At 43.9% G+C, this 24501-nt stretch overlaps 1 protein-coding gene across 1 annotated transcript in view; it reads right to left on the bottom strand.

Moving 5' to 3' along the window:
• The window catches only part of STAB2 (stabilin 2), a 136051-nt gene that overhangs the window by 36656 nt on the left and 74894 nt on the right, over positions 1–24501 (bottom strand). Inside the window, exons 40-51 of the mRNA XM_070410924.1 lie at positions 23524–23569; positions 22611–22687; positions 11362–11487; positions 10122–10195; positions 8342–8413; positions 7012–7131; positions 5653–5700; positions 4758–4841; positions 3361–3507; positions 2387–2527; positions 1351–1410; positions 196–372 (exon numbers count right to left, since the gene is read on the bottom strand). Coding sequence (XP_070267025.1) covers positions 196–372; positions 1351–1410; positions 2387–2527; positions 3361–3507; positions 4758–4841; positions 5653–5700; positions 7012–7131; positions 8342–8413; positions 10122–10195; positions 11362–11487; positions 22611–22687; positions 23524–23569 — 1172 coding nt within the window. The remainder of the gene's footprint in view (positions 1–195; positions 373–1350; positions 1411–2386; positions 2528–3360; positions 3508–4757; positions 4842–5652; positions 5701–7011; positions 7132–8341; positions 8414–10121; positions 10196–11361; positions 11488–22610; positions 22688–23523; positions 23570–24501) is intronic.

Genomic DNA, 24501 nt, shown 5'->3' with positions numbered 1-24501 from the left:
AGGAAGGCTGCCGCTGGGTATCGGTGAAAGTTAGAAAATAGAAGGCAGGTTGCAGCAACAGGACGAGGTGTGCTAAGCCGCAGGGCCAGTTAATGACCAGTCAGAGGACACAGTGGGGCAGGGGCTGCTCACGATTCCTGGGTCGCATCCCTCCCGGGGCTGCCCTGCACTCGTGTCTGCGTGAAAACAAAATACCTTGGCGTCTCGGATCACATGGAACTTCAGATACTCCTTCAGCTTGTCCTGGTTGTCTTGGTTGAACAGGAAGTCCTGCTGCTCCCGGGGTAGGGCTTGGAGGGCTTGGTCGGAGGGCCAGAAGAGAGTGACCGGGGTGTGGATGGGATCCGTGATGAGGCTCAGCAAACCAGCATCCTGAAACACAGGGCCAGTCACATGCTCAGCCAAACCCAGCGGTGCGGACTAAAGGCAGCTGGGGTCCCCTCCGTGTCCATCCCGTGGCCCAGCCAGAAACTAGAGGCCCACACGCCAGCCATTTGGACCCTCATTTTCTTTTCTTCTTTTTCTTTTATTGGACCCTCATTTTTTTTAGAAAGCAAAACAGGAAGTCAAACTCTGGGCTTGTGTTAATAGGAAAATAAACTTTAGTGAGTATCTTTAAAAAATTTATTTTTGCTTCTCTTGCCCAAATATTTTATTTTCTGGAAAACCCATTTAGCACTTGTCTCATATTTCATTTAAAAAAAAAATGAACCCTATCCAATACTGATATACTTCTGTATATTTATAAGATTTCTAGATCACCTAGATAAAAAAGAATAAATTTCCAGATGAACAGGGAGAGGTCATTTGAGAGCCTTCTAGAACCTCTGCAATATTTGTTTGAACAAGAAGTTTTTCTACTCAATTCGTGGGAACAGGCTCTGAAGTCAGAAGGATATAGTTTGAAATGCAATTTCTACCTGTCTCATGGGCATAGATGCCCCGACTCCACCTCAGCTTCTCCATCACTACAAAGCAGGTGATAATTCCAGATGTGAAGCACCTGGGTCAGGGGCTGGTGCACCCTCATTCCCTTCCTTGCTCAGCCTCATACCCTTCAATTTCTAACACGGCCCATGTATACTGTGTAGCTGAACAAACCATACAGCGTTTGGGGATGGAGTGGCAGAGAAAGACGTTCTCTGGAAAATTATGACTTCCCTATACAGATCCCAGGACAGCTGGGTGTGTGCCAAACAAACAAAATGACAGAAAACCAAACCAACAGCAATCACCTCCTCACAACACACACACACACACACACACACACACACACACACACACCCCTTCCAAAAACCAAACCTCTTGGGTCCGGTTACTCCCTGGGTAACTTTTGTCCTAGGTGTTTACCTGTATTAAGTTGCTAAATTTGCTGTAGCCGTGGTTCATTGCCAGTGTCGTAAGATTTTGCTGCAAAGATGATAAGAACGGGAATGATACCTTTTCTCTTGCAGTTCACAAAGCACTTTAACAAAAACTCAACAGGATGCAATGAGGGTAAGATAATATGGCAGTGGATTGGCTCATGGCACCCACCCCAGCTCCGGTCTGCCCTTGACTTCCTGCATTACAGAGGCTAGAAGGCTAAGCACTGCATTTCCCAGACTGCCTTGCAGCTAGAGCCCCATATGACATAGGGTTCTCCGAGGAGAAGCACTTGTACAAGACTTATTGGTGGAAAGAAACAACAGGAGGTGGCAGTGGCTGCTGGCAGGGAGACCAGCTGTTCTGACAAGCACCCGGTGAAGGCCTCTGGTGCCAGACTCCTGTGCCCTAGGTGGTGAGGCTGGGACAGGTGGCACTGGCAGAGCTGTTCAGGGGAAGTCAGGGGCCCTCCCTCTGCGGGTATCCTGGGCTGTGGTGTGCCCAGCTGTGCAGCATCTGCATTAGGCTCCCTGGCTTTCCAGAGATTTAGGGATGTCAATTTCTTCAGAAACTCCTTTTTGTTTAAGTTAGGCATAGTGGATCCTGGTGTCTGCAATGAAGAATCCTGGCCAAAATGAATAAATAACAATAAAAGCTAAAATTATCTTTTTTTTATCAATTGAGGGGTCTTACTCCAGGTCTAGTTTAGTGATATCTATCTTTCTATCTATCTATCAATCAAACATCCATCTATGTAATTTCTCCACCTTCAGTATCTATGCAAGACCACCTGCCCTTGTGGACACTAAAGAAAACTGATAAAATCCATTTGTTTATTTAAAATAGACTCACTTATTTGCCTCTTACTAAGAATAATATTTACTAGGCTTTTAATACGTGCTTGAGATTGAAGCAGTGAAATTAAAATGTCTCAAAATGATGCCTCTCAATCAGAATGGAGAGAGTAAATTATTAGCACACCGAGCCTCTGTGCTGAGAGCATGACAGCGAGTTCACCCACCAGAACCCTTCCAGCGGCATCTCTGGGGGTGATAAGCAAGTTTTTGGGAGACAGCACTTTGTCTATGATGTGGATGACTCCATTGGTACTGATGATATCACTGGATATGATCTTAGCTTTATTATTTATTTCCACTGTGTCCTGAAATCAACCAAAAAAGAGAAAAGAAGTGAGCACAAATAGAAACAGACACAAACATTGCTTCTTTCTGAATGCTCACCAGGTTAAATTGTCATCCGAGTGAAGTTCAAGGAGATCTGTGGGCAAAATCTGAAGATCCAAGTTTAGCACGTTTTTTATTATGATTATAAAGAGGAAACGGAGATAAGAATGTATTTTTCATCTGGAGGAGTGAGTGGCAAATAATCAACCCAAACCGTCATTTCACTGTGATTCTCAAGTATGAAATAACAAGTGGATCAAAATTGGCATCTGGTTCACATGGGCTGTCTATATCACCAACCCTCCCCTCTGCCCACCACACACTTTCCCCTTTTGCAATGAATTTGACAGCCACCGTGTGTGTGTGTGTGTGTGTGTGTGTGTGTGTGTGTGTGTGGTGGGGGGAGTGGCCCAGCATGGTCAAGTGGCTTCTATCAAAAGCTTTCATCCCTCTCCAGCTTCTGGGTAATGCTCCCAAAAGCAGTTCTGTTGACCACATGAATCTGCCTTGCCTCTGAGTTGGAATTCCAGCTCTCCTATTTACTTACTGTGTGACCTTGGACAAGTTACTTAACTTCTCTGAGCTCAGTTTCCTAATTTATAAATTGAGAAAAATAATATCTATATTATGGGATTATTTTGAGGATTCTATGGGTTCGTACACACAGAACACTTAGTAGCTGGCATATAGAAATCACGATATGAGTTCGTTGTTGTTATTATTTTTTATTATTCCCGGTATTAACGTAAGAAAGAGGAGAAGAAAGAAGGCTCAAGGAAAATGGGCACCTTGCTGAGGTGGCCTTTCTTACCTGAGAGACAGAGATGACAATGGACTCCCCTTGCAGAGAAGTAACATTTAGGGTCAATTTCAGGTTTTCTAGGAGCAGCTGGTGGCAGGCGACCATATGATATCGAAGAACCTGGGGCATGAGGCCCTGTCTGTCCCAGTCTTTAATCTGTAATGGAAAGTCAGAGGGTTCCTGTTGGAGCCAGGAGCCTTCGCCCCACCTTCCCTGTCGCTGTTCTGTACTCTAGGGGCTCCCCCACATATCTCTCCCCACCCAGGCCCTGGGAAGTGGGAGTCAGGGTTGGCGTGTGCTCAGGTCAGAGACTGTGCAGGCAAGAGGGAGATCGTGGCCCTGATTCTTGTCCTGCTTCCATTTGGGATCTCAGAGTGGAAGGGAACTTGGGGTTCCTTTGGTCCAGCATTTTACAACACGTGGCAAGGACCCCAAGTCCTGTGAGATGCTACTTAAAGAAGAGTTTTCTTGAGGAAGGTACTGGGAAACACTGCATCTGTTCCCCGTCTTGGAGAGATGCCCGGGCCAGATTTAAACCTTTAAGATGGAAAGGATCACAATGCTTCTCCATTTGTGATTCAAAATGCAAACAAAATGAGCCATAAAGTAGGTGTAATATAAGCCCACATGGTTCTCACTGTTTTATGATGATAACTCCTCTGATGCTTTAAAAAAAATCTATCAGATGTCAATTTTTTTTTGAAAGTTATTTTTTGTGTCCCTGCGTTGCTGGTATCTAAAATATATGCACAGAGAGGCCATGTGTGTGGTGGTTAATAACACAGACTCTGGGACATGTTTGAGTCCTTGTACCACCATTGTCTAGTCAGGTGACCTTGGGAAAGTTACTCCTCTCAGTGCCCTGGACTGTAAAATGGGGATAATAATAGCACTTCATCACAGGGTTGTCATGAGGACTAAATGAATTAATCTACATAAGGCACTGGAAACAGTGTTTGGTATACTCAATAAATGTTTGCTACATTATAATCTATTAATGGGCAACCCGGCATGAAGAGTTCTAGTGAATGTCAGAACATTAAAGGCTCTGATAAGTCCTGCAAAAAAAACCCCCTATTTAAATCTCTTTAATCCAACATTCTTTTTTTTTTTTTTGGTCCTATGGGAAGTTTGGATCATTTAGGAATTGCTGATTTTTCCCAACCTCCTAATGTATTCAGGAATGTCCTTTAGAGGGTCTCTGGCCAGTGGTTACCCCAAATCCCTTTGAATGCTTCCTCAGATAGGGGTCCCAATGCTGAGAGGCAGCCCCTTCCATTACTGGTCAACTCCAGCTGATCTTAAATCTCCCTCCCACAAATGTATCCATTGTTGGTTGCGGGGTGACACCCAAAGACTGTGTTCTAGTCCCAGGCCTCTTCCATCTGCCTAAGCTCCACGCTTACCTGAGGTTCCTCGTCAAAGGCTGCTGACAAAGGTGCAAAAACGGTGAAGGGGCCTGGACCAGCCAGGTCTCGCACAGAGTGCTCCTGTGGAAAGCAAGGTGGGGGCAATATGCGTAAAGAACATAAATACAGGCAGGGCTCCAAGGGCAGAGGGAGCAGATGGGGGTGGCAGAAGGGGGTGGATACTGATGGGGAGATCTGTGCTTCATTCAGTCTCAGATTCAAGTTCATTCAGCTCCCTTGTCAATGAAATAATGCTTATTTTTATCTGGTTATTCAAATAACATATGCTTATTGTATTAAATATTTGAAAATACAGTATAAAGAAGAAAATAGCTACCCATAATCCCCTGCTATTTTCAGGTTTCTTTTCCAATGTCTCTATTTACGTATTTGGGATATAATACAAATGTAGGTCATAGGATGATTTACTAAACAGTTCTAATGTCTTGTTGCCAATACTAACATCCTATGGTTATATTTTCTTCTAGATTTTATTTCTCTGGATTTTTATCTTTCATTTTTAATATATCTAGAACTTATTCAGATGTATAATGTGCAGAAAGATCTACCATAATGTGTTCGCCCAAAGAGTTAACCAGTTGCCCCAGCAATTCTTCTTTTTCTCCACAGTATGATGACAATTTTTCATATACCTCATTCTGATGGGTAGAACGGGCCAGTGTGACAGTTTTTCACTCTGTCCATCTGAGGCATGAAAAGTTCATAAATGACCAACACAGAGTCCCCTCCAGAAATCTAGGTTTCCAGACTTTCTTCTACCCACACCCACTCCAGAGGCTATAGGCTTATCCTGTATCTGGCCTGAGACTCAGCTCTTATAGCCACACACACACACACACACACACACACACACACACACACACACTCTTACCAGCAGCTGGAAGAAATACTGGGAAGTTTTGGGGTTCCTGGGAAGCTCCTGGAAACAGAGAGAGAGCAGTTCACTCAGTGTCTGTGAACTATATACAAGAACAATACAGGGTTATTGCAGGGCAGTTTCTCTAAGATCGAGAGTGTCTACTATCCTTTCAGCTGGGACTGTGCTACCATGGGCCCTTTTCCAGCTCCATCTACAGCTGATGTTCGGAATGACTATGTGGACACTGTTGAGTTCCAAGACCTTTCTGGAGTCTCTACCTGATTCAGCCATTTCCAGAAACATCTGAGCTTTAGGAGTATTTTTTAAAAGTTCAAATATTTTTATTATTATTTTTTCAACAACAGACATTTATTTTCTTCACAGTTCTGGAGGCTGGAAGTCCAAGATCAAGGTGTCAGTAGGTCTGGCTTCTTCTGAGGCCTCTCTCCTTGGCTTGCAGATCACTGTGGCCTTCTTACTGTGCCCTCACATGGCCTTTCTTCTGTGTGTATGTCCCTGGGGTCTCTTTTTGTGTGTTAAAGCTCAAGTATCTTTAAAAAAATGAGTTCTAGATTTATGGCAGATTAAGTTTCTCTATTAACATGAATTTTGGATCAGACGGAATGCTCTAGGCCAGTGGTCGGCAAACTGCGGCTCGGCAAACCGCAGCTTGCGAGGCACATGCGGCTCTTTGGCCCCTTGAGTGTGGCTCTTCCACAAAATACCGACTTCTGCACATGGGTCACGAAGTTTCAATCGCACTGTACGTGCTTGCCCGCACGTGGTATTTTGTGGAAGAGCCACACTCAAGGGGCCAAAGAGCCGCATGTGGCTCGTGATCCGCGATTTGCCGACCACGACTCTAGCCTGTCTATAAATCAAATAACAGATGTTCACATTACAACAGGTAGAAATCTACAAATGTCCTACGGCCTCATCTCCACGCCCAGTGCAGCATGCTCCTGCCTCGGAGTCACTGTGTTCTCTGTGCCTGTTGCACACATCATCTCATTTAATACTTACGACAACCTGATGCGGCCGGTACCATTATTTTCTTTTCCACATTAGAAAATGAATGCACGGAGGAGAGGTGATGTAATCTGCCCAAAGTCACATTACCAACCGGCAGAGCTGAATCCAAACCCAGATGCTTCTGACTCTAGAACTGTCCATCTGAATCACTACATTCCAGGTCAAATGAGTTCCCATGGATAGATCACATTTGTTTTCACTGCCAATTAATGTCAAGACAGTCATTCCCGTGGTTCGAGAGCTTCCCATGTTATACAACTCCTGCATGTCCCTTAGCAACCGGGACCTCGGCGCAGTGAGGGAAGCAGAGTTGACTTCACGGAACATGCCTTGCGTTACCTGATGGATGTTGCCGCGGCAGGTGAACCCGTCCCCAATGTAGTTCGGCTTGCAAGTACAGGTCCTCTCTTCTTCTCCTGTGTGGTTGCAGATGGCAAATGCACTACAGCCGCCGTTTCTCTGGTAAAATTTCCGAGGGGTGGGGGATCAGAGTCAGATCAGGAAGTCTGCCAGCTGTGCCAATGTTCACAAAGCACTTCTGTATTGAAGTTTATTTTTTGCCTCCTCCCTGACTGGTTTGCAATATCTGCCCCTTTCCTGACCTTGCCTTCCAATCCCCTACAGTTGTAGGGGCTGCCTTCCTCCCCAGCCTTGTATCCCAAAGCGGCAGGTCCATCTGAGCAGGCCTCCAGCTCTATATTGATAAGTCCACAATTGCCCAGTGGGAATTTCTTGGCACCTGGGGCTTAACTAGAAAGGCCCCGATCTTGGTGGACTCCTCCCATCTTTAGGTTAAACTCCGATCCCACCATAGCAAAGGTAGCAGTCACCAGCCAGAAGGAAGTAGGTATAAAATGATGCCAAACATTGACCTTGTTGGCAAAGAGCTTATAAACTGAGGAGGATGGGGCAGAGACCTAAGATATGGACAAAGCAAAGTGCAGTCCAAAGCTGACATCCATGGGAACGCCAAGAAGGGCTCTGAGAGACTAAGCAGAGTTCCCAAGAGGGGGAAAAATGGAAAGCTCCAGAGAAACAAATCCAGAGAAGGTCACCAGTCTTCAAGGCCAGCTGCAAAATCTTCCCTCCCAATGCCCATTCCAAAAGTGTTTGTGGACATGATATTTCTGCCCAGGAGTGACCTACCACCCAGATTCCTGCCTCATGGACACAGCTCAGTGAACTGCTTAAGAAAACTGACTCCTGCCTGTACAGTGTGGCTCAGTGGTTGAATGTGAACCTATGAACCAGGAGTCATGGTTCGAATCCCTGTCAGGGCACATGCTCAGGTTGCAGGCTCAATCCCAAGTATGGGGTGTGCAGGAGGCAGCCAGTCCATGATTCTCTCTCATCATTGATGTTTCTATGTCTCCCTCTCCCTCTCCCTTCCTCTCTCTGAAATTCTGTGGTTCACCACCTGCCTGAGCCTGAACTCACAGTGACTTCCCAGTGCCTAACTGGTGTCTGGTGTCTAGGGAATGCTCATTGACCAAATGTCCATCGTGCTGAAACCAGAGTTTCCCCAACAAACCACTGGAACATGAGGGAGAAAAGAGCCTCAAGCCCAAAGCAGCTCAGAGGAGATCACCCCAACACCCATCTCCTAGAAGCGGGGTAGGAGGCACCCCCGCCTAACCTCGGAGGGCCTGGGCCCCAGAGCTAGACTCACATTTAAGCAGGTGTTGATGAGCGTGCAGACCTTCCCATCCCCAGTGTATCTCGGCAAACAGTTGCAGACGGCCTGTACAGGAGGAGAGGGACATGGGCCATTTCTCAGAGGGACTTCGCTGGCTCTCACACTGGGACCCCATAGAGGTAATGGTAATGGGTAATGGTAATGTTAGAAAATTCTATCTTGGTGAGACTTATTCTATAATGATAACTGTCATCGTCCATTTTAGCACCTTTGACACACTTCTCTCTAGCACTGGGGTCGCCTACCCATCTTATCTTTGCTACAAGAGACATTATTTTTTTTTAAAAAAAACTTTGTTATATTATTTGGTCCCTTGTTCTGGGCACTCAGCTCTTTTCTCTCTCCGGTGGGTAGAGGCTCAGTTGCAAAGAAGCTAAGCTCTCGCCCACTCCCATTCATACTCAGTTCTTGCTCATCTCCCTCTGGGCTCGGCCACCCAGGCACCAGCACTAGGAGGTGCCAGGGGATGGCTCTGCAGTCAAATCAGTTATACACGGGGAAATAATCAGTCACTCCTATGTTTGACCAATGAAGTCGGTTGGGCACTTCAAGATGAGGGAGTGGACACTGTCTACGGGAAGTTGGGGACTGTCTAGTTCACCCCTGTGTCCCAAGTGCCTTGCTCAGGAGCTCCTGGGCACACAGGTGAGTGGGGCTGAAACCCAGCTCCATTCTATTTACCAACCTGTGTGTCCACAAGAAGGGGTACCTGCCCCTGGTGGGTCCCCCCAAGGGATGGCTTTTCTAATTCACATGAAAGCCTCCTACACAGGAGAGGTGGCTCTGGTCTGGCGTCTACTTGTTAGAACTTGAACTCATTGGTCGACCAGCCAGGACCAAAGGGTTGGTTTTCACTGCTCCTCCTCCTCAACTTCATTACAGGCCCTGACATGGGCTCCAACCTTTACCAAGACGCCTACCAGCCAGCCCTCCTGTTTCAGAGATCAACCCTGCATCTAGGTCAGAGGAGGGGTCTTAGAGGCCCAGAGCACCAAAAAGTTATAGGTTTTCCCCATTCCATATATAGAAATAAGAGCTCTATTGAATCCAAAAAGATGTATAAGGTGGACCAATATTGACTGTTCTGGTTTTCCCAGTGACTATACATAGAAACACACACAGAGATGATTCTTTCAAAATAAATAGTATTTTTCTCATTTTTGGGTGCTTTAGGTGCTTGCTTGATCTGCCCATGGGAAAACCTGGCACAGAGTTCTTCAAACGGCTCAACAAGGTCAGTAGATCATTCCCTGGGGAACCTGACCTCATTGTCCAGTTTCTGATGTATGTAATCCCCTGCTGACCACTGGGCTGTTCCTAATGTGACAGAGACTGAGGGAGGTGGAGCTTGGGTTCCTGAGCACTATGTTAGGGAACAGAAGGCTGACATATGGCCTAAAAATGTTAGCTTTCACTGTGGTGCATGCATTTCAGAGCCTCAAGCCAAAGAAAAACTGTGGGATTCTGGGAATCAGAAAGCTGAAAGAAAGGGAGATGTTGTTGGAGACCTTCTAGATGCTTCTGGAACCACACAGAATATGGAGAAGCTGACTTCCCCCACTCTAGGAAAGCCTCTCTCCTAAGTACCCTTTGTCTCCCCTCCCATTTCTCCTCCTTCCCCAAGAGTGGCCTCTTTTGAATGCTTTCAGAATTTCCCCAAAGTATTTGTTTTCTGCCAAGGTCTCTGCTCAGCCCCCTTCTCTCAGTCTTGGGTCTTAAAGACCCCTAGCCCCTCCGGTAGGCAGGAGCTCACCTGGTTGGGTCCCGTATGCGTGCACTCTGCGTGCCTGTGACAGCCACCGTGGTTCTCCAAACATGGGTTGATCTCTTGAAAACAAAAAGCCGACACCTGGCATGAGAATTGAACCTGATTCTCAAGGAAAGGCATCTTGGGCCAGCCAGGATGGCTAATTGACTGAATCAAAATGTGATTCAGTTTTCTGACAACTCTGAGGCAGCAGTGACCGGACAGGGAGCCTACCAAACACAGGTTCTCGAAGCAACTCTCTGGGGTGGGGCCGTGGGAGCACAGGCATAGTCTGTGGGCGTGGATCTCCCCTCTGCTGAATGAATCTAAGCGTTTTCAGCCAAGGACTTGAAATAATAGGATCCTAGAGTCCAGTCCAACAGGCTATGAATGATTTAGGAATTAAAAAAGTCACTGCAATCATCATAATATAATTGGTTCAGGTGAGAGTCTTCAGTAGATGCTAATTTTAGGTTATATTTCCATGAGGAACAGGGGATTTGCTTGGTGTTAAAGTGTCTCCCCACTGATTGCTTATTAGCAGCAAAGGGGAAAAGGTAGCCGTACCAGTGGAGACGTCAGACAGCACCTTGACCAGTGGTCAAAATTAACACCACAAACAAGAGGCAGTTGGAAATCACAAGCTTCCAGTGTGATACCCTGAGAAGGGTGCAATGTCGCTAGTGTGATAGTGAGCCTGGATTGCAGAATCTGAATATAATTATAAAAAATTATCAGAAAAACACCAAAGGAAGGACATGCTAGGAAAAAAAAAGTTGAGTGGTGAACAATATTCTAAAATGTCAATGTCATCAAAGACAAAGCAAGGCTGAGGAACCACTCCAGGTCAAAGGAGACTAGAAACATGATAACTACATGCAGTTCCCAACCTTAGTCTGGATCCTGCAGTAGGAGGAAAAAGTGTCAGAAGAGGACATTATTGGGTCAATTGATAAACTTAGAATACAAATGGTAATTAGACAAAAGTATACATATATACTGAAGCTGATAATTGCTGTAGTTATGTAAGAGTTGATCCTTATTCCCAAATACACTCAAGTATTTAAGGATAAAGGCAATAGAATATAAATATCGCTTATTCTCAGTGGTCACATTTCCTCATCTTCAGACCTTCCTGCCCCAGAGAAACTGAAAGATGGTCCAACATCGTCCACACATCAGGATCCTATCACAGGGCTCTGACTCTTAAACCACTGCCCCTGGACAGATGAGGGATGGTACGTACCTAGGCACACAATGCCGTCGCCCACGTAGCCTGCCTTGCACACGCACACTCGTCTTCCTGGGGTGGTTCTTTTACAGTCAGCCTTGGCAGAGCAACCTCCATTGCTGATCTCACAGGCATTGATTGCTGTGGAAGTGAGAGATGACACAGAGCGGAGAATGGTGGGGAGAGGGGGAAAAACCATTGATGCACTTTTACTTGTCATTGAGAAATGGAAATACTTCAGAACGGCAGACATTGGATCAAATATGGATGATTCAAAAGGATGCAAAGCATCAAATATCTTCACTGGTGAAGTCTACCAAACATTAAAAGAAAAATAAATACCAAATTTTCACCAACTCTTCCAAAAACTAGAAGAGAAGGGAAGACTTCCCAATTCATTTTTATGAGGCCAGATAAAGCCATCACAAGAAAACGAAAAACCAATATTCTTTATAAGTATAAACACAAAAAATCCTCAAGAACATACCCACAAGTCAAATCCAGCAATGCTTAAAAAGGATTATACGAGAGTCCGGAAGATGGCGGCAATATAGGCAGATGCGTCCCAGGTCTTGTCCCGGAGCAAATGGAGTAAGCAGCTGAAACTAACACCCACCTCGAATTGGTGAATTTACTCAGCTGGTGAGACGGTTTGCAGCCGGGAAGGGCAGAGCGCCCCTGGAAAGGTTAAAAACCAGGGATCTGGGCAGGAACGTTTGCCAGACCTGAGCCCAGAGGGTCGGAGGGAGACCGCATGGCAAACAGCTGCGTCTCTTGGGACAGACATAGCCCCTGACTGGGGAAAGGAGTTCCGAGGGTTTGCGTGCGCTGGGAGATTTGAGATTTGGATTTGGTGATTGCGGAAAACTGAGACTAAAGGGGGCATCCTGAGGATCTGACCGGACCATGCAGTGCCCATAAGAGAGGAGCGTTTCCCAGATCATGCAGTGCTGGTAAGAGAGGAGCTTTTCCCAGACCGGTAAGAGGAGCGTTTCTGCTGCCGGCCAGCCTTTGTTTGTTTATTTGTTTTCACTGAACCCTGCTCATAGGACAGTGAGGATACAGACACTCACCTGTGCTGAAGAGAGGGTGAAGGTGTGGATGAGTGGAATCTGGGAGAGGCTAAGGAGAGAGGGGGAGCCGGGGGAGGTGGCAGCGAATTGAGTGCTGAGACACCCCTGGGCCCAGGACTGGGGCAGCCATTCTCTCCAGAGGGTGAAATTCCTCCCCCCAAACTCCCCAGGCAAGGAGCACAGCCACACCCAGATTCCACCCTATATGAGATAAAGGATTAAAATAAGCTGATTAGTCCCTGGGAGTTACCAGGGTCTGGCCTATAGAGGGACTTTCAGTCCCACCAACAACACAGAGCAGGGTAAGGATTAAAAAAGGATAGAGAAGCTGTATAGCCTCAGAGGCCAACCCAAAAACACTGCCACTCAGAGGCTGAGCCACAAACTGACTCTTAGGTGAATACAAATTAAGGCAGACTGGATCACAAATACGGCCTGCTTTAAAATCAGGACTGTGATTTACAACACGGAGGAACAGTGTATCGCAGGGAAATTCAACACTCTCCTAAATACCTGGCAGGACTAAGGCGAACCAGGCTGAAGAGTAGAAGAACCGAAAGACCATCACTACTGCAAATTTTTTCTTTTCTTTTTTTTTCTTTTTTCACCTTTTTACTAAGAAACCATTTTTTTTCTTTTTCTTCTTTTTCCATCACCTGATTTTACCCTTTCAATTACTACATTTTTATTTTTAACCAGTATTATTACTGCTACCATTTTACCATTTTTTAAAGTGCCATTTTATTTTCTCTTTATTTTCTTTTGGGATTAGTGTTCTCAATTCTATTTTCATCGTTCCTTTAGCATTAATTTTCCCTATCTCAATTTCACCTCTTTGCTAAAACCCTCTTCCTCACTTTTCCCCTTTTGGTGTCCTGTTTCTCTTACCCTATTCCTGCTTTAGATTTCCCCAATTCCGTCCTTTTACCCCCTGTCTAATTCCACCCTACTTATATATCCTATTTCCAATCCACTGCTCTAAATCCTTATACATCTATTCTTTACCCTTCTTCACTTTCCAAAGATTTTTTTCTCTTATCCTTCTATTGTTTTCTTGATTGTTGAATATATTGGGGTTTTTTTTTATTTGTTTGTTTGTTTTGTTTTGTGTTTTTTCTTTTTCTTTTTTAGGACTGGTTGTGAGGTTGTTTTGCTTTTTCTTTTTATTCTTTTTTTCTGCTGGTTTTTCCCTTCCCTCCCCTCACACCCCCCTCCCCCCCGGTTATTTTTGTGCTTCTGTTTTCCCTTGCCTCTCTTGATATTATTGGTGGTTTGTAGTTTGCATTCATCTCCAGGGATCTGTTGCTGGAATTTGTTGAGATTAGTGGCAGTTCTATTGGAGTTTGCTCCTCATACAAATAGTCTCTTCCCCACTTCTACTTCATTCTCTCTTTTCGCCCCTTTTTTTTTCTTTTTTCCCCCCCTCTTTTTTCCCAATTCTATTTTTGCACTCCTTTTTTGTTTTTTTTCTTCTTTTTCTTTTCTTTTCTCTCTTTTGTCTTCTTCTCTTCTTTCTTCCTTGTTCCCTAATTCTCTTAATTCAGGTGGTCACCTTTATTTGGGGTTATTAATATCGTGAATACACTTGTGTTCAGTGCCTGGTACGTTGTGCCTTGTTGTGTTGTATTTTGTACCTTTAAATCAATGCAGCAGATCCAAGCAACAGCAGCCCCCTGGTCACTGCAGCCTCCTGATCACCACACCCTCTGTCTGAGGAACAGCAGCTGTACGTGAAGCCTCCCCCCACCAGCCAGAAGAGCCACCACAGCTGTGAACAGCACCCACCAGAGGAGCTGCTGCCAACTGAGGAGCAGCTGCTACCGCAACCACCCAAGGAGCAACCACAGCCCAAGGAGCCACTGCTACCCAGGGAGCAGCCACTGAACAACTCAACATCTAGATATGTCAGTGAGATCAAACATGGGCAGGCAAAGTAACCCCCAAAGGAAAGAAAAGGAGAACTCGCCAGAAAAGCAGCTAAGTGAGACAGAGGCATGCAACATGACAGAAAAAGAATTCAGAATAAGGGTCCTAGCGTGCATAGACCGGATGGAGGAAAAAATCAACAACATATGCAAGAAGCAAGATGAAACAGATGAAAAAATCAACTACTTATGCAAGAAGCAAGAAGAAACAGATGAAAAAATCAATAACATATGCAAGACCCAAGAAGAAATGAAGAGCGATATAGCTGCAATAAAAAACACCATTGAAAGCATCAACAGTAGACTAGGAGAAGCGGAGGACCAAATTAGTGAATTAGAAGACAAGGAAGCAAAAAACACCCAAACTGTACTGCAATTGGAGAAAAAAATTAAAAGACAGGAGGAGAGCCTAAGGGAGCTCTGGGACAATATGAAACGAAACAACATACGAATAATAGGGGTGCCAGAACAACAGAAATAGGAACAAGGGTTAGAAAACCTACTCGAAGAAATAATATCAGAAAACTTCCCTGAGGTGGGGAAGAAAAAAGTCACACAAGCACAGAGAGTCCCAAACAAGATGAACCCGAAAAGACCCACACCAAGACACATCATAATTATCATGGCAAATGTTCAGGACAAAGAGAGAATCTTACAGGCTGCAAGAGAGAGACGGAAAGTTACATACAAGGGATCTCCCATTAGACTATCAAATGATTTCTCAACAGAAACACATCAGGCCAGAAAAGAATGGACAGAAATTTACAAAGTGATGCAAAGCAAAGGACTGAATCCAAGAATACTCTATCCAGCAAGGCTATCATTCAAATTTGAAGGGGAAATAAGAAGCTTCACAGACAAAAAATGTCTAAGGGAGTTTATCACCACCAAGCCAGCAATGCAAGAAATGCTAAAGGGACTGGTCTAAAAAGAATAAAAAGCTCAGAAAGAAAACAGCCACACACACAAAAAGAAATGGCTACAAAAAAGTACCTTTCAATAATAACTTTAAACGTAAACGGACTAAATGCTCCAACCAAAAGACATCAAGTGGCTGAATGGATAAAAAAACATGACCCATACATTTGCTGTCTACAAGAGACCCACCTCATTAGAAGGGACTCACACAGACTGAAAGTGAAGGGATGGAAAAATATCTTCCAGGCAAATGGAAAGGAAAAGAAAGCTGGGGTAGCAATACTTATATCGGACAAAATAGACCTCAAAGTGAAGGCCATAACCAGAGATAAGGAAGGCCACTTCATAATACTAAAGGGATCAATACAACAAGAAGATATAACCCTGGTAAACATTTATGCACCCAATGCAGGAGCATCCAAATACATAAAAAAACTCCTGGAAGATATCAAAGGAGAGATCGACAACAATACAATCATAGTAGGGGACTTTAATACACCACTGACATCTCTGGATAAATCCTCTAGACAAACAATCAGCAAAGAAACAGCAACCCTAAATGACTCACTTGATCAGATGGACTTAATTGACATCTTCAGAACACTTTACCCCAAAGCCACGGAATATACATTCTACTCAAGGGCTCATAAGACATATTCAAAAATAGACCACATATTGGGTCACAAACAAAGTCTCCCCAAATTCAAGAAGATTGAAATCATACCAAGCATCTTCTCATATCACGATGGCATAATATTAGAAATGAACTACAAAAAAAAAAAAAAAAACCACCCAAAATACTCAAACACTTGGAAGCTGAATAGCATGTTATTAAATATTGATTGGGTTACCAATGAGATCAAAGAAGAAATTAAAAGCATCCTGGACACTAATGACAATGAAAACACAACAATCCAAAACCTCTGGGACACAATGAAAGCAGTCCTGAGAGGGAAGTTTATAGCTCTACAGGCCTATCTCAAAAAGCAGGAAAAAATGGTAGTAAATCATCTAACTCTACAACTCAAAGAATTAGAAAGAGAGCAACAAGAAAACCCCAAAGTGAGCAGAAGGAAGGAGATAATAAAGATTAGAGCAGAAATAAATGACATAGAGACCAAAAAGATAATACAGAAAATCAATGAAACCAAGAGCTGGTTCTTTGAAAGGATAAACAAGATTGACAAACCTCTAGCCAGGCTCACCAAGAAGCAAAGAGAGAGGACCCAAATAAACCAAATCAGAAATGATAGAGGTGAAATAACAACAGACCCCACAGAAATACAAATGATTGTTAAAAAATACTATGGACAGCTCTACTCCAACAAACTAGACAACCTGGAGGAAATGGACAAATTCCTAGAAAAATACAACATTCCAAAACTCGGAAGATGGCGGCATAGGTAAACACTGGAGATTGCCGCCGTAAACAACCACTTCAAAAATACAACTAAAAGTCGGAACGGACATCAACCAGAACCACAGGAAGGCTGGCTGAGGAGAGACTCTTCAACTAGAAGCAAAAACAACAGCATTCCAACGCTCAGAAGAGGCGTAGTGTGGAAAATTTAAAGGTATGGTGGTGCGGTGGTGAGGTGGTGCGCGCGCAAAGCGGGCTGGCGGCTGAGGGCGCGGTTGTCGTTTTCAATCAGGAGTGAGTCTCAGACTCTGGGCTACAGATCCGGGCGAGTCTCTAGGGACCCAGACTCAAACGGGAGAAGCGGGACTGTCTGGCTACAGTCCCTCCGAGGTTTGCAGCGGTTGCTGGGACAGAGAGGCAGAACCCCTGGAGACGGACTGAGAGCGGCCATAGCGGCTCCCTCCCCCCGCCCTGTTGATCCCGCCCGCCCAAGCCCTGCGCACAGCCATTTGCCGATCACCTCAGGCAAAGGCTGGATTAGCGCCTCCCCAGAAGACAGACGTTTTCCACACAGCTGATTCCTACAGCCAGTCGGCCTGGTGGTCAAATCCCTCTAGTGTTAACTACAACAATTAAGGCTTGGCTAGAACAAGACTTCGCACAGAGACCACAAGGGGGTGCACCAAGAAAGCATAAAAGATGCGGAGACAAAAAAACATGACAGAAATGGAGGATATGGAGCTAAGAATCGCAATTTTGAGGGCTTGCCATAAATTTGTGCAGAGCCTCACGAAAACTAATGAGACCCTTGATGCTACAATAAAGAAATTAGAAAGTAAGCATACACGGACTGAAATAAAGAATATTATACCCAATAGCAGACCAGAGGAGCTCAAGAATCAAACCAAAGATTCGACAAAAAACACCCAATTGGAAAAGCAAAATGAAAAAAGAATCCGAAAGTGTGAAGATAGTGTAAGGAGCCTCTGGGACAGCTTTAAGCGGTCTAATATCAGAATTATTGGAGTGCCAGAAGATGAGAGACAGCAAGATATTGAAAACCTATTTCAAGAAATAATGGCAGAAAACTTCCCCCACCTGGAGAAAGAAATGGACTTACAGGTTCAAGAAGCGCAGAGAACCCCAAACAAAAGGAATCCAAAGAGGACCACACCAAGACACATCATCATTAAAATGCCAAGAGCAAAAGACAAAGAGAAAATCTTAAAAGCAGCAAGAGAAAGAGGCTCAATTACCTACAAGGGAATACCCATACGACTGTCAGCTGATTTCTCAACAGAAACTTTGCAGGCCAGAAGGGAATGGCAAGAAATATTCAAAGTGCTGAATACCAAGAACCTACAACCAAGATTACTTTATCCAGCAAAGCTATCATTCAGAATTGAAGGTCAGATAAAGAGCTTCACAGATAAGGAAAAGCTAAAGGACTTCACCACCGCCAAACCAGTATTATATGAAATGCTGAAAGGTATCCTTTAAGAAGAGGAAGAAGAAGAAAAAGGTAAAGATACAAATTATGAACAACAAATATGCATCTATCAACAAATGAATCTAAGAATCAAGTGAATAAATAACCTGATGTACAGAATGAACTGGTGATTATAATAGAATCAGGGACATAGAAAGGGAATGGACTAACTATTCTTGGGGGGAAAAGGGGTGTGGGAGATGCGGGAAGTGACTGGACAAAAATCATGCACCTATGGATGAACACAGTGGGTGGGGAGTGAGGGTGGAGGGTGGGGTGGGAGCTGGAAGGAGGGGAGTTATGGGGGGAAAAAAGAGGAACAAATGTAATAATCTGAACAATAAAGATTTAAAAAAATAATAATAATAAGAAAAATAATAATAAAATAAAGTGAAAAAATATTAGTTTCTTAAGTAAAAGATAAAAAATAAAAATGTGAAGTAGTGAAAAAAAAAAAAAAACATTCCAAAACTCAATCAGGAAGAATCTAAAAATCTCAATAGGCCAATAACTATGGAAGAAATTGAAGCAGTCACCAGAAAGCTTCCAGCAAACAAAAGCCCAGGACCAGACGGCTTCACAGGGGAGTTTTACCAAACATTCAAGGAAGAACTAAAACCTACCCTCCTCAGACTACTACACAAAATTCAAGAGGAAGGAACACTTCCAAGCTCATTCTATGAAGCCAGCATCACCCTAATACCAAAACCAGGTAAAGACAACACAATGAAAGAGAATTACAGGCCAATATCCCTCATGAACATAGATGCCAAAATCCTCAACAAAATCTTAGCAAATCGGATCCAGCAGTACATCAGAAAGATCATACACCATGACCAAGTAGGATTTATCCCAGGGATGCAAGGATGGTACAATATCCGCAAATCAATAAACGTGATACATCACATAAACAAATTGAAAGAAAAAAACCACATGGTCATATCAATTGATGCAGAAAAAGCCTTTGACAAAATCCAACACCCATTTTTGATAAAAACTCTCAGCATGGTGGGAATAGAAGGATCATACCTCAACATAATAAAAGCCATATATGACAGGCCCACAGCCAACATCATACTCAATGGACAAAAACTAACACCATTTCCCCTAAGAACAGGAACAAGACAGGGATGCCCACTCTCACCACTCCTGTTCAACATAGTCCTGGAAGTATTAGCCATTGCAATTAGACAAGAAGAAGAAATAAAAGGTATCCAAATTGGAAAAGAGGAAGTAAAACTGTCCTTATTTGCAGATGACATGATATTATACATACAAAACCCTAGAGACTCCGTCAAAAAACTACTAGACTTAATACATGAATTTGGCAAAGTAGCAGGATACAAAATTAATGCCAAGAAATCTGAGGCATTTCTATACACCAATAGTGAACTTTCAGAAAGAGAGATCATAAAAACCATCCCATTTACCATCGCACCAAAAACAATTAAGCTACCTAGGAATAAGCTTAACTAAAGAGGTAAAAGACCTCTACTCAGAAAACTACAGGACTTTGAAAAAAGAGATAGAGGAAGACATAAACAGATGGAAGAACATACCGTGTTCATGGATTGGTAGAATCAACATCATTAATATGTTTATACTACCCAAAGCAATCTATAAATTCAACGCACTTCCCATTAAAATACCAACGGCATACTTCACAGATCTAGAACGAACTCTCCAAAAATTCATCTGGAATAAAAAAAGACTCCGAATAGCTGCAGCAATCCTGAGAAAGAACAAAGTAGGTGGGATCTCAATACCAGATATCAAACTGTATTACAAAGCCACTGTTCTCAAAACTGCCTGGTACTGGCAAAAGAACAGACATATAGATCAGTGGAATAGAATAGAGACCCCAGAAATCGGCCCGAACCAATATGCTCAATTAATATTTGACAAAGGAGGCAAGAACATACAATAGAGCCAAGATAGTCTCTTCAATAAATGGTGTTGGGAAAATTGGACAGATATATGCAAGAAAATGAAACTAGACCACCAACTTACACCATACACAAAAATAAACTCAAAATGGATAAAGGACTTAAATGTATGATAGGAAACCATAAAAATTCTAGAAGAATCCAAAGGCAACAAAATCTCAGACATATGCCAAAGCAATTTCTTCACTGATACAGCTCCTCGGGCAGTTGAAACTAAAGAGAAAATAAACAAATGGGATTACATCAAAATAAAAAGCTTCTGCACAGCAAAAGAAACCATCAACAAAACAACAAGAAAACCCACTGCGTGGGAAAACATATTTGCCAACGTCATATCTGATAAGGGCCTTATCTCCAAAATTTATAGGGAACTCATACAACTTAACAAAAAGAAGATAAACAATCCAATCAAAAAATGGGCAAAGGATCTAAATAGACACCTTTCAAAAGAGGACATTCAGAAAGCCAAGAGACATATGAAAACATGCTCAAAGTCACTAATCATCTGAGAGATGCAAATCAAAACAACAATGAGGTACCATCTCACACCTGTCAGAATGGCTATCATCAACAAATTAACAAACGACAAGTGCTGGAGAGGATGTGGAGAAAAAGGAACACTTGTGCACTGCTGGTGGGAATACAGACTGGTGCAGCCACTATGGAAGACAGTATGGAGTTTCCTCAAAAAACTGGAAATGGAACTCCCATTTGACCCTGTGATCCCACTTCTAGGAATATATCCCAAGAAACCAGAAACACCAATCAGAAAGGATATATGCACCTATATGTTCATAGCAGCACAATTCACCATAGCTAAGATCTGGAAACAGCCTAAGTGCCCATCAGTAGATGAATGGATTAGAAAACTGTGGTACATCTACATGATGGAATACTATGCTGCTGTAAAAAAGAAGGAACTCTTACAATTTGCAACAGCATGGATGGAACTGGAGAGCATTATGCTAAGTGAAATAAGCCAGTCAATGAAGGAAAAATACCACATGATCTCACTCATTCATGGATAATAGAGACTATTATAAACTTTTGAACAATAATAGATACAGAGGCAGAGCTGCCTCACACAGATTGTCAAACTGCAGCGGGAAGGCCGGGGAGGGTTGGGGAGCAGGAGGGAGGGGGGTAAGAGATCAACTGAAGGACTTGTATGCATGCATATGAGCATAACCAATGGACATAAGACACTGGGGGGTAGGGGAAGCCGGGGTATTGTCAAGGGCGGGAAAAAAAAGGACACATATGTAACACCCTTTGTAATGCTTTAAGCAATAATAAAAAAAAAAAAGACAAAAAAAAAAAAAGGATTATACAACTGTCCCCCTTATTCATGGGGATATGTTCCAAGACTCCCAGTGGATGGCTGAAACTGTGGGTAATATCAAACCCTATGAATATTCTTTTTTCCTATACATACATACCTATGATACAGTTTAATTTATAAATTAGGCACAGTAAGAGATTAACAACAATGACTAATAAAATAGAGCAATTATAACAATGTACTCTAATAAAAGTTATGTGAATGTGATCTCTCTCTCTCCCAAAATACCTGGAATTTCCCATTTACTATTTGCAGACTGTGGCTGACCACAGGTAACTGAAACTGGGAAACAAAACTGTGAATAAAGGGGGGAGGGCTACTCTACACCATAAGCAAGTGGGAGTTACATTGGAAACACAATGTGGTTTAACGTCCAAAAATCAATTAATGTAATCCAGCATTTCAGAAGAATTAAAGACAAAAACTACATGATCATCTCAATAGGAGGAGCAAAAAGGATTTGACAAAATTCAACACCTTTCATGATAAAAATACTCAACAGACTAGGAATAGAGGGGACTTTCTAGAGTAGATCTGCATCGTTCTGTCATTGTACACAGACAGGTCATTTCATCCCCAAACCAACTCTACAAGAGAGACAGTTTTGTTTCCTTTACAATGAGCTAAGGGGGCTCAGAGCAGGGAAGACACCCACCCAAGGCCACACAGGAGTAGGAGGAAGAACCAAGTGGGGCCCAGACCCTTTCTGCCCCACTCCTGAGTCCCGCCACCCGCCACACCCTAGGCCTGTGGTCGGCAAACTGTGGCTCGCGAGCCACATGCGGCTCTTTGGCCCCTTGAGTGTGGCTCTTCCTAAGCCTTAGGGGTCCCCTAATTAAGTTAATAACAATGTACCTACCTATATAGTTTAAGTTTAAAAAATTTGGCTCTCAAAAGAAATTTCAATCGTTGTACTGTTGATATTTGGCTCTGTTGACTAATGAGTTTGCTGACCACTGCCCTAGGCCAATTAGATCAGTGGCTCTGAAAGCTCTCCAATTGCCATCTAGACTGTGAACCCCAGTTTGGAGGAAATGGGTGGCAATCCCTCAACAGTGGTTTCCTGCTCCCAGGAAGTCAGCTGCCCTGTTCCACCCTGTTCACCAGCAATGGCTGGTGGCAGCTGCCCATTCAGCCTGCAGGAGCAGAGCGCTCTCCAAGGCTCTTGCTGGTCTTATCTCCCCGGAGCAAATTCTTCCTTCTTCACTTGCCTGTGCAGACTGTCCCATTTCCCTGGAATCCTGCCGCGCATTTGCACGAGGCTGTGCCATCCGGATTGGGAAGGCAGCTGCCAGGAGAAAGGGCAAAGGCTGTTTGTAGAAAAACACATAATACCCACCCACTATGTGGCCAGCAAGCCCCACCCCCCTCCCACCCTAGGAGGCCCTCAAAGGTCCTGCCTAAGGGCTCAGGGACAAAGTCCCTTACTAGCTTGGCCACTAAAATTGCTATCATTATTAGGCAAACTAAAATGTGTATGTGGGCATGGGCCCTGGGATGGGGGATGGGCTACCCATCTTCAGAGAGTTACCTGTGTGTTAGGGGCTGTGCTTCACACGTGACTTCATGTCACTTACACAATATCCAGTAGCCCTGACAAGTAGGTGTTATTATTCCCATTTACAGATGAAGAAACTGAGGCTTAGAGGCATCAAATCATTGAGTCAAGGTCAATGACAGAGGCTGATTTGAATTCATGCCTAACTCCAACTATGAGGCTCGTCATTCATTAACCCATTAAGCCCCTCTGGGAGTTAGGAGCATGAAGTCTAAGAGGGAAGAAGCAGATCTTGGCTGTGGGTTGGGAATAAGCTTTGATGAAAGGGAGAGGCCCACTGGGCTGCCTCGGCCTCTGTGAAGGTGTCCCTGCGGCTTGAACTGGGGGCAACGACGGGCATTTTGCCAATGTGCCAGGTAACTCAGCTGGCAGCTTGTTTCAAAGGCTGCCTCTGGCAAGTGGATGGCGACCTCTTCAGAAATACTTCTAGCTTCATACTAAATGTGTCCTAAATTCTCAGAAACCGTCTCAGGAGAATACTCCCCTGAGGATAGGGCCTGGGATGTACACTCTTAAGAAAGAATCCCCTTGGCATCATCCCCAGGGGAGGCCCAGAGGGTACCTACTTGGCGCTGGTGTGGCAGGTCCCGTTGCAGTTGTCCTTTGTGATCTCTGAAACACACACACACACACAAACAAAAAACCAAACTCAAACAGTTGCTTTGCCAGCCCTCTTTTATTAAACCTCCCTCAAGACCTTTCAGTTAGTGCTTGGCGCTAGGAAAAGATTTACTCTCCTGTTGTAAATGATACACATCACGTTTCCTATGTGAAAACTGCGGGACCATGCAGACGGAGTGCTTGTGCCTCCCCCAGTCTCATGCTGAGACGAATCCCCCGGTGATGGTACGTGGAGGTGGGGTCCCTGGGAGATGATTAGGTCATGAGGATTAGTCCCTCATGAAAGAGACCCCAGAGAGCTCCCTTGTCTCTCTTGCCACAACACGAGAAATGGCAGTCTGCAACCCAGGAGAGGGCCTTCATCAGGACATGACCATGAACTTGAACTTCCAGCATCCAGAACTGGGCGATATCAATGTCTGTTTATAAGCCGCCCCATCTCTGAGACTTCGCTGTAGCAGCCTGAACAGACTAAGACATCTACGTTTCAGATAGTTCTCCCTGGCAGCAACGTGGAGTGTGGAGTGGAGGGAAATATTACAGGAGGCAACAAGTCGTATGATAAGACTACTGGTGAGAGGAGGAGCAGGAGGGAGGGCGAAGACAAATGTAAAAAGATGTACTGGTATGTAGGAGATGCTCATTGCAGCATTGTGTATGATAGCAGAAAATCGGTTTCAAAAAGCTTGGCACTATCGTATAATAGTATATTATAAAAGTTAAGAAAATAATGATATTTACTACATTTATTCACATGGGAAGATATCTATTATACTGTAGACTACCAAACAGTGTGTAGAGTACGGCGCTATACACACATTTGCGTGCCTATAAGAATGTTGGGAGGATAATACAAAATATCAATGACAGCTTTTTCTTGCCTTGGGAGTATGAGTAAGTTTTATTGTCTTCTTTCTGTTTTT

This window comes from Myotis yumanensis, unplaced genomic scaffold (assembly GCF_028538775.1).
Source record: "Myotis yumanensis isolate MYYU_CA2020_CCGP unplaced genomic scaffold, mMyoYum1.0.hap1 SCAF_3, whole genome shotgun sequence".
Lineage (NCBI taxonomy): Eukaryota > Metazoa > Chordata > Mammalia > Chiroptera > Vespertilionidae > Myotis > Myotis yumanensis.
The sequence above is the reverse complement of the archived record's forward strand: the minus strand, read 5'-3'. Positions and strand labels throughout refer to the sequence as shown.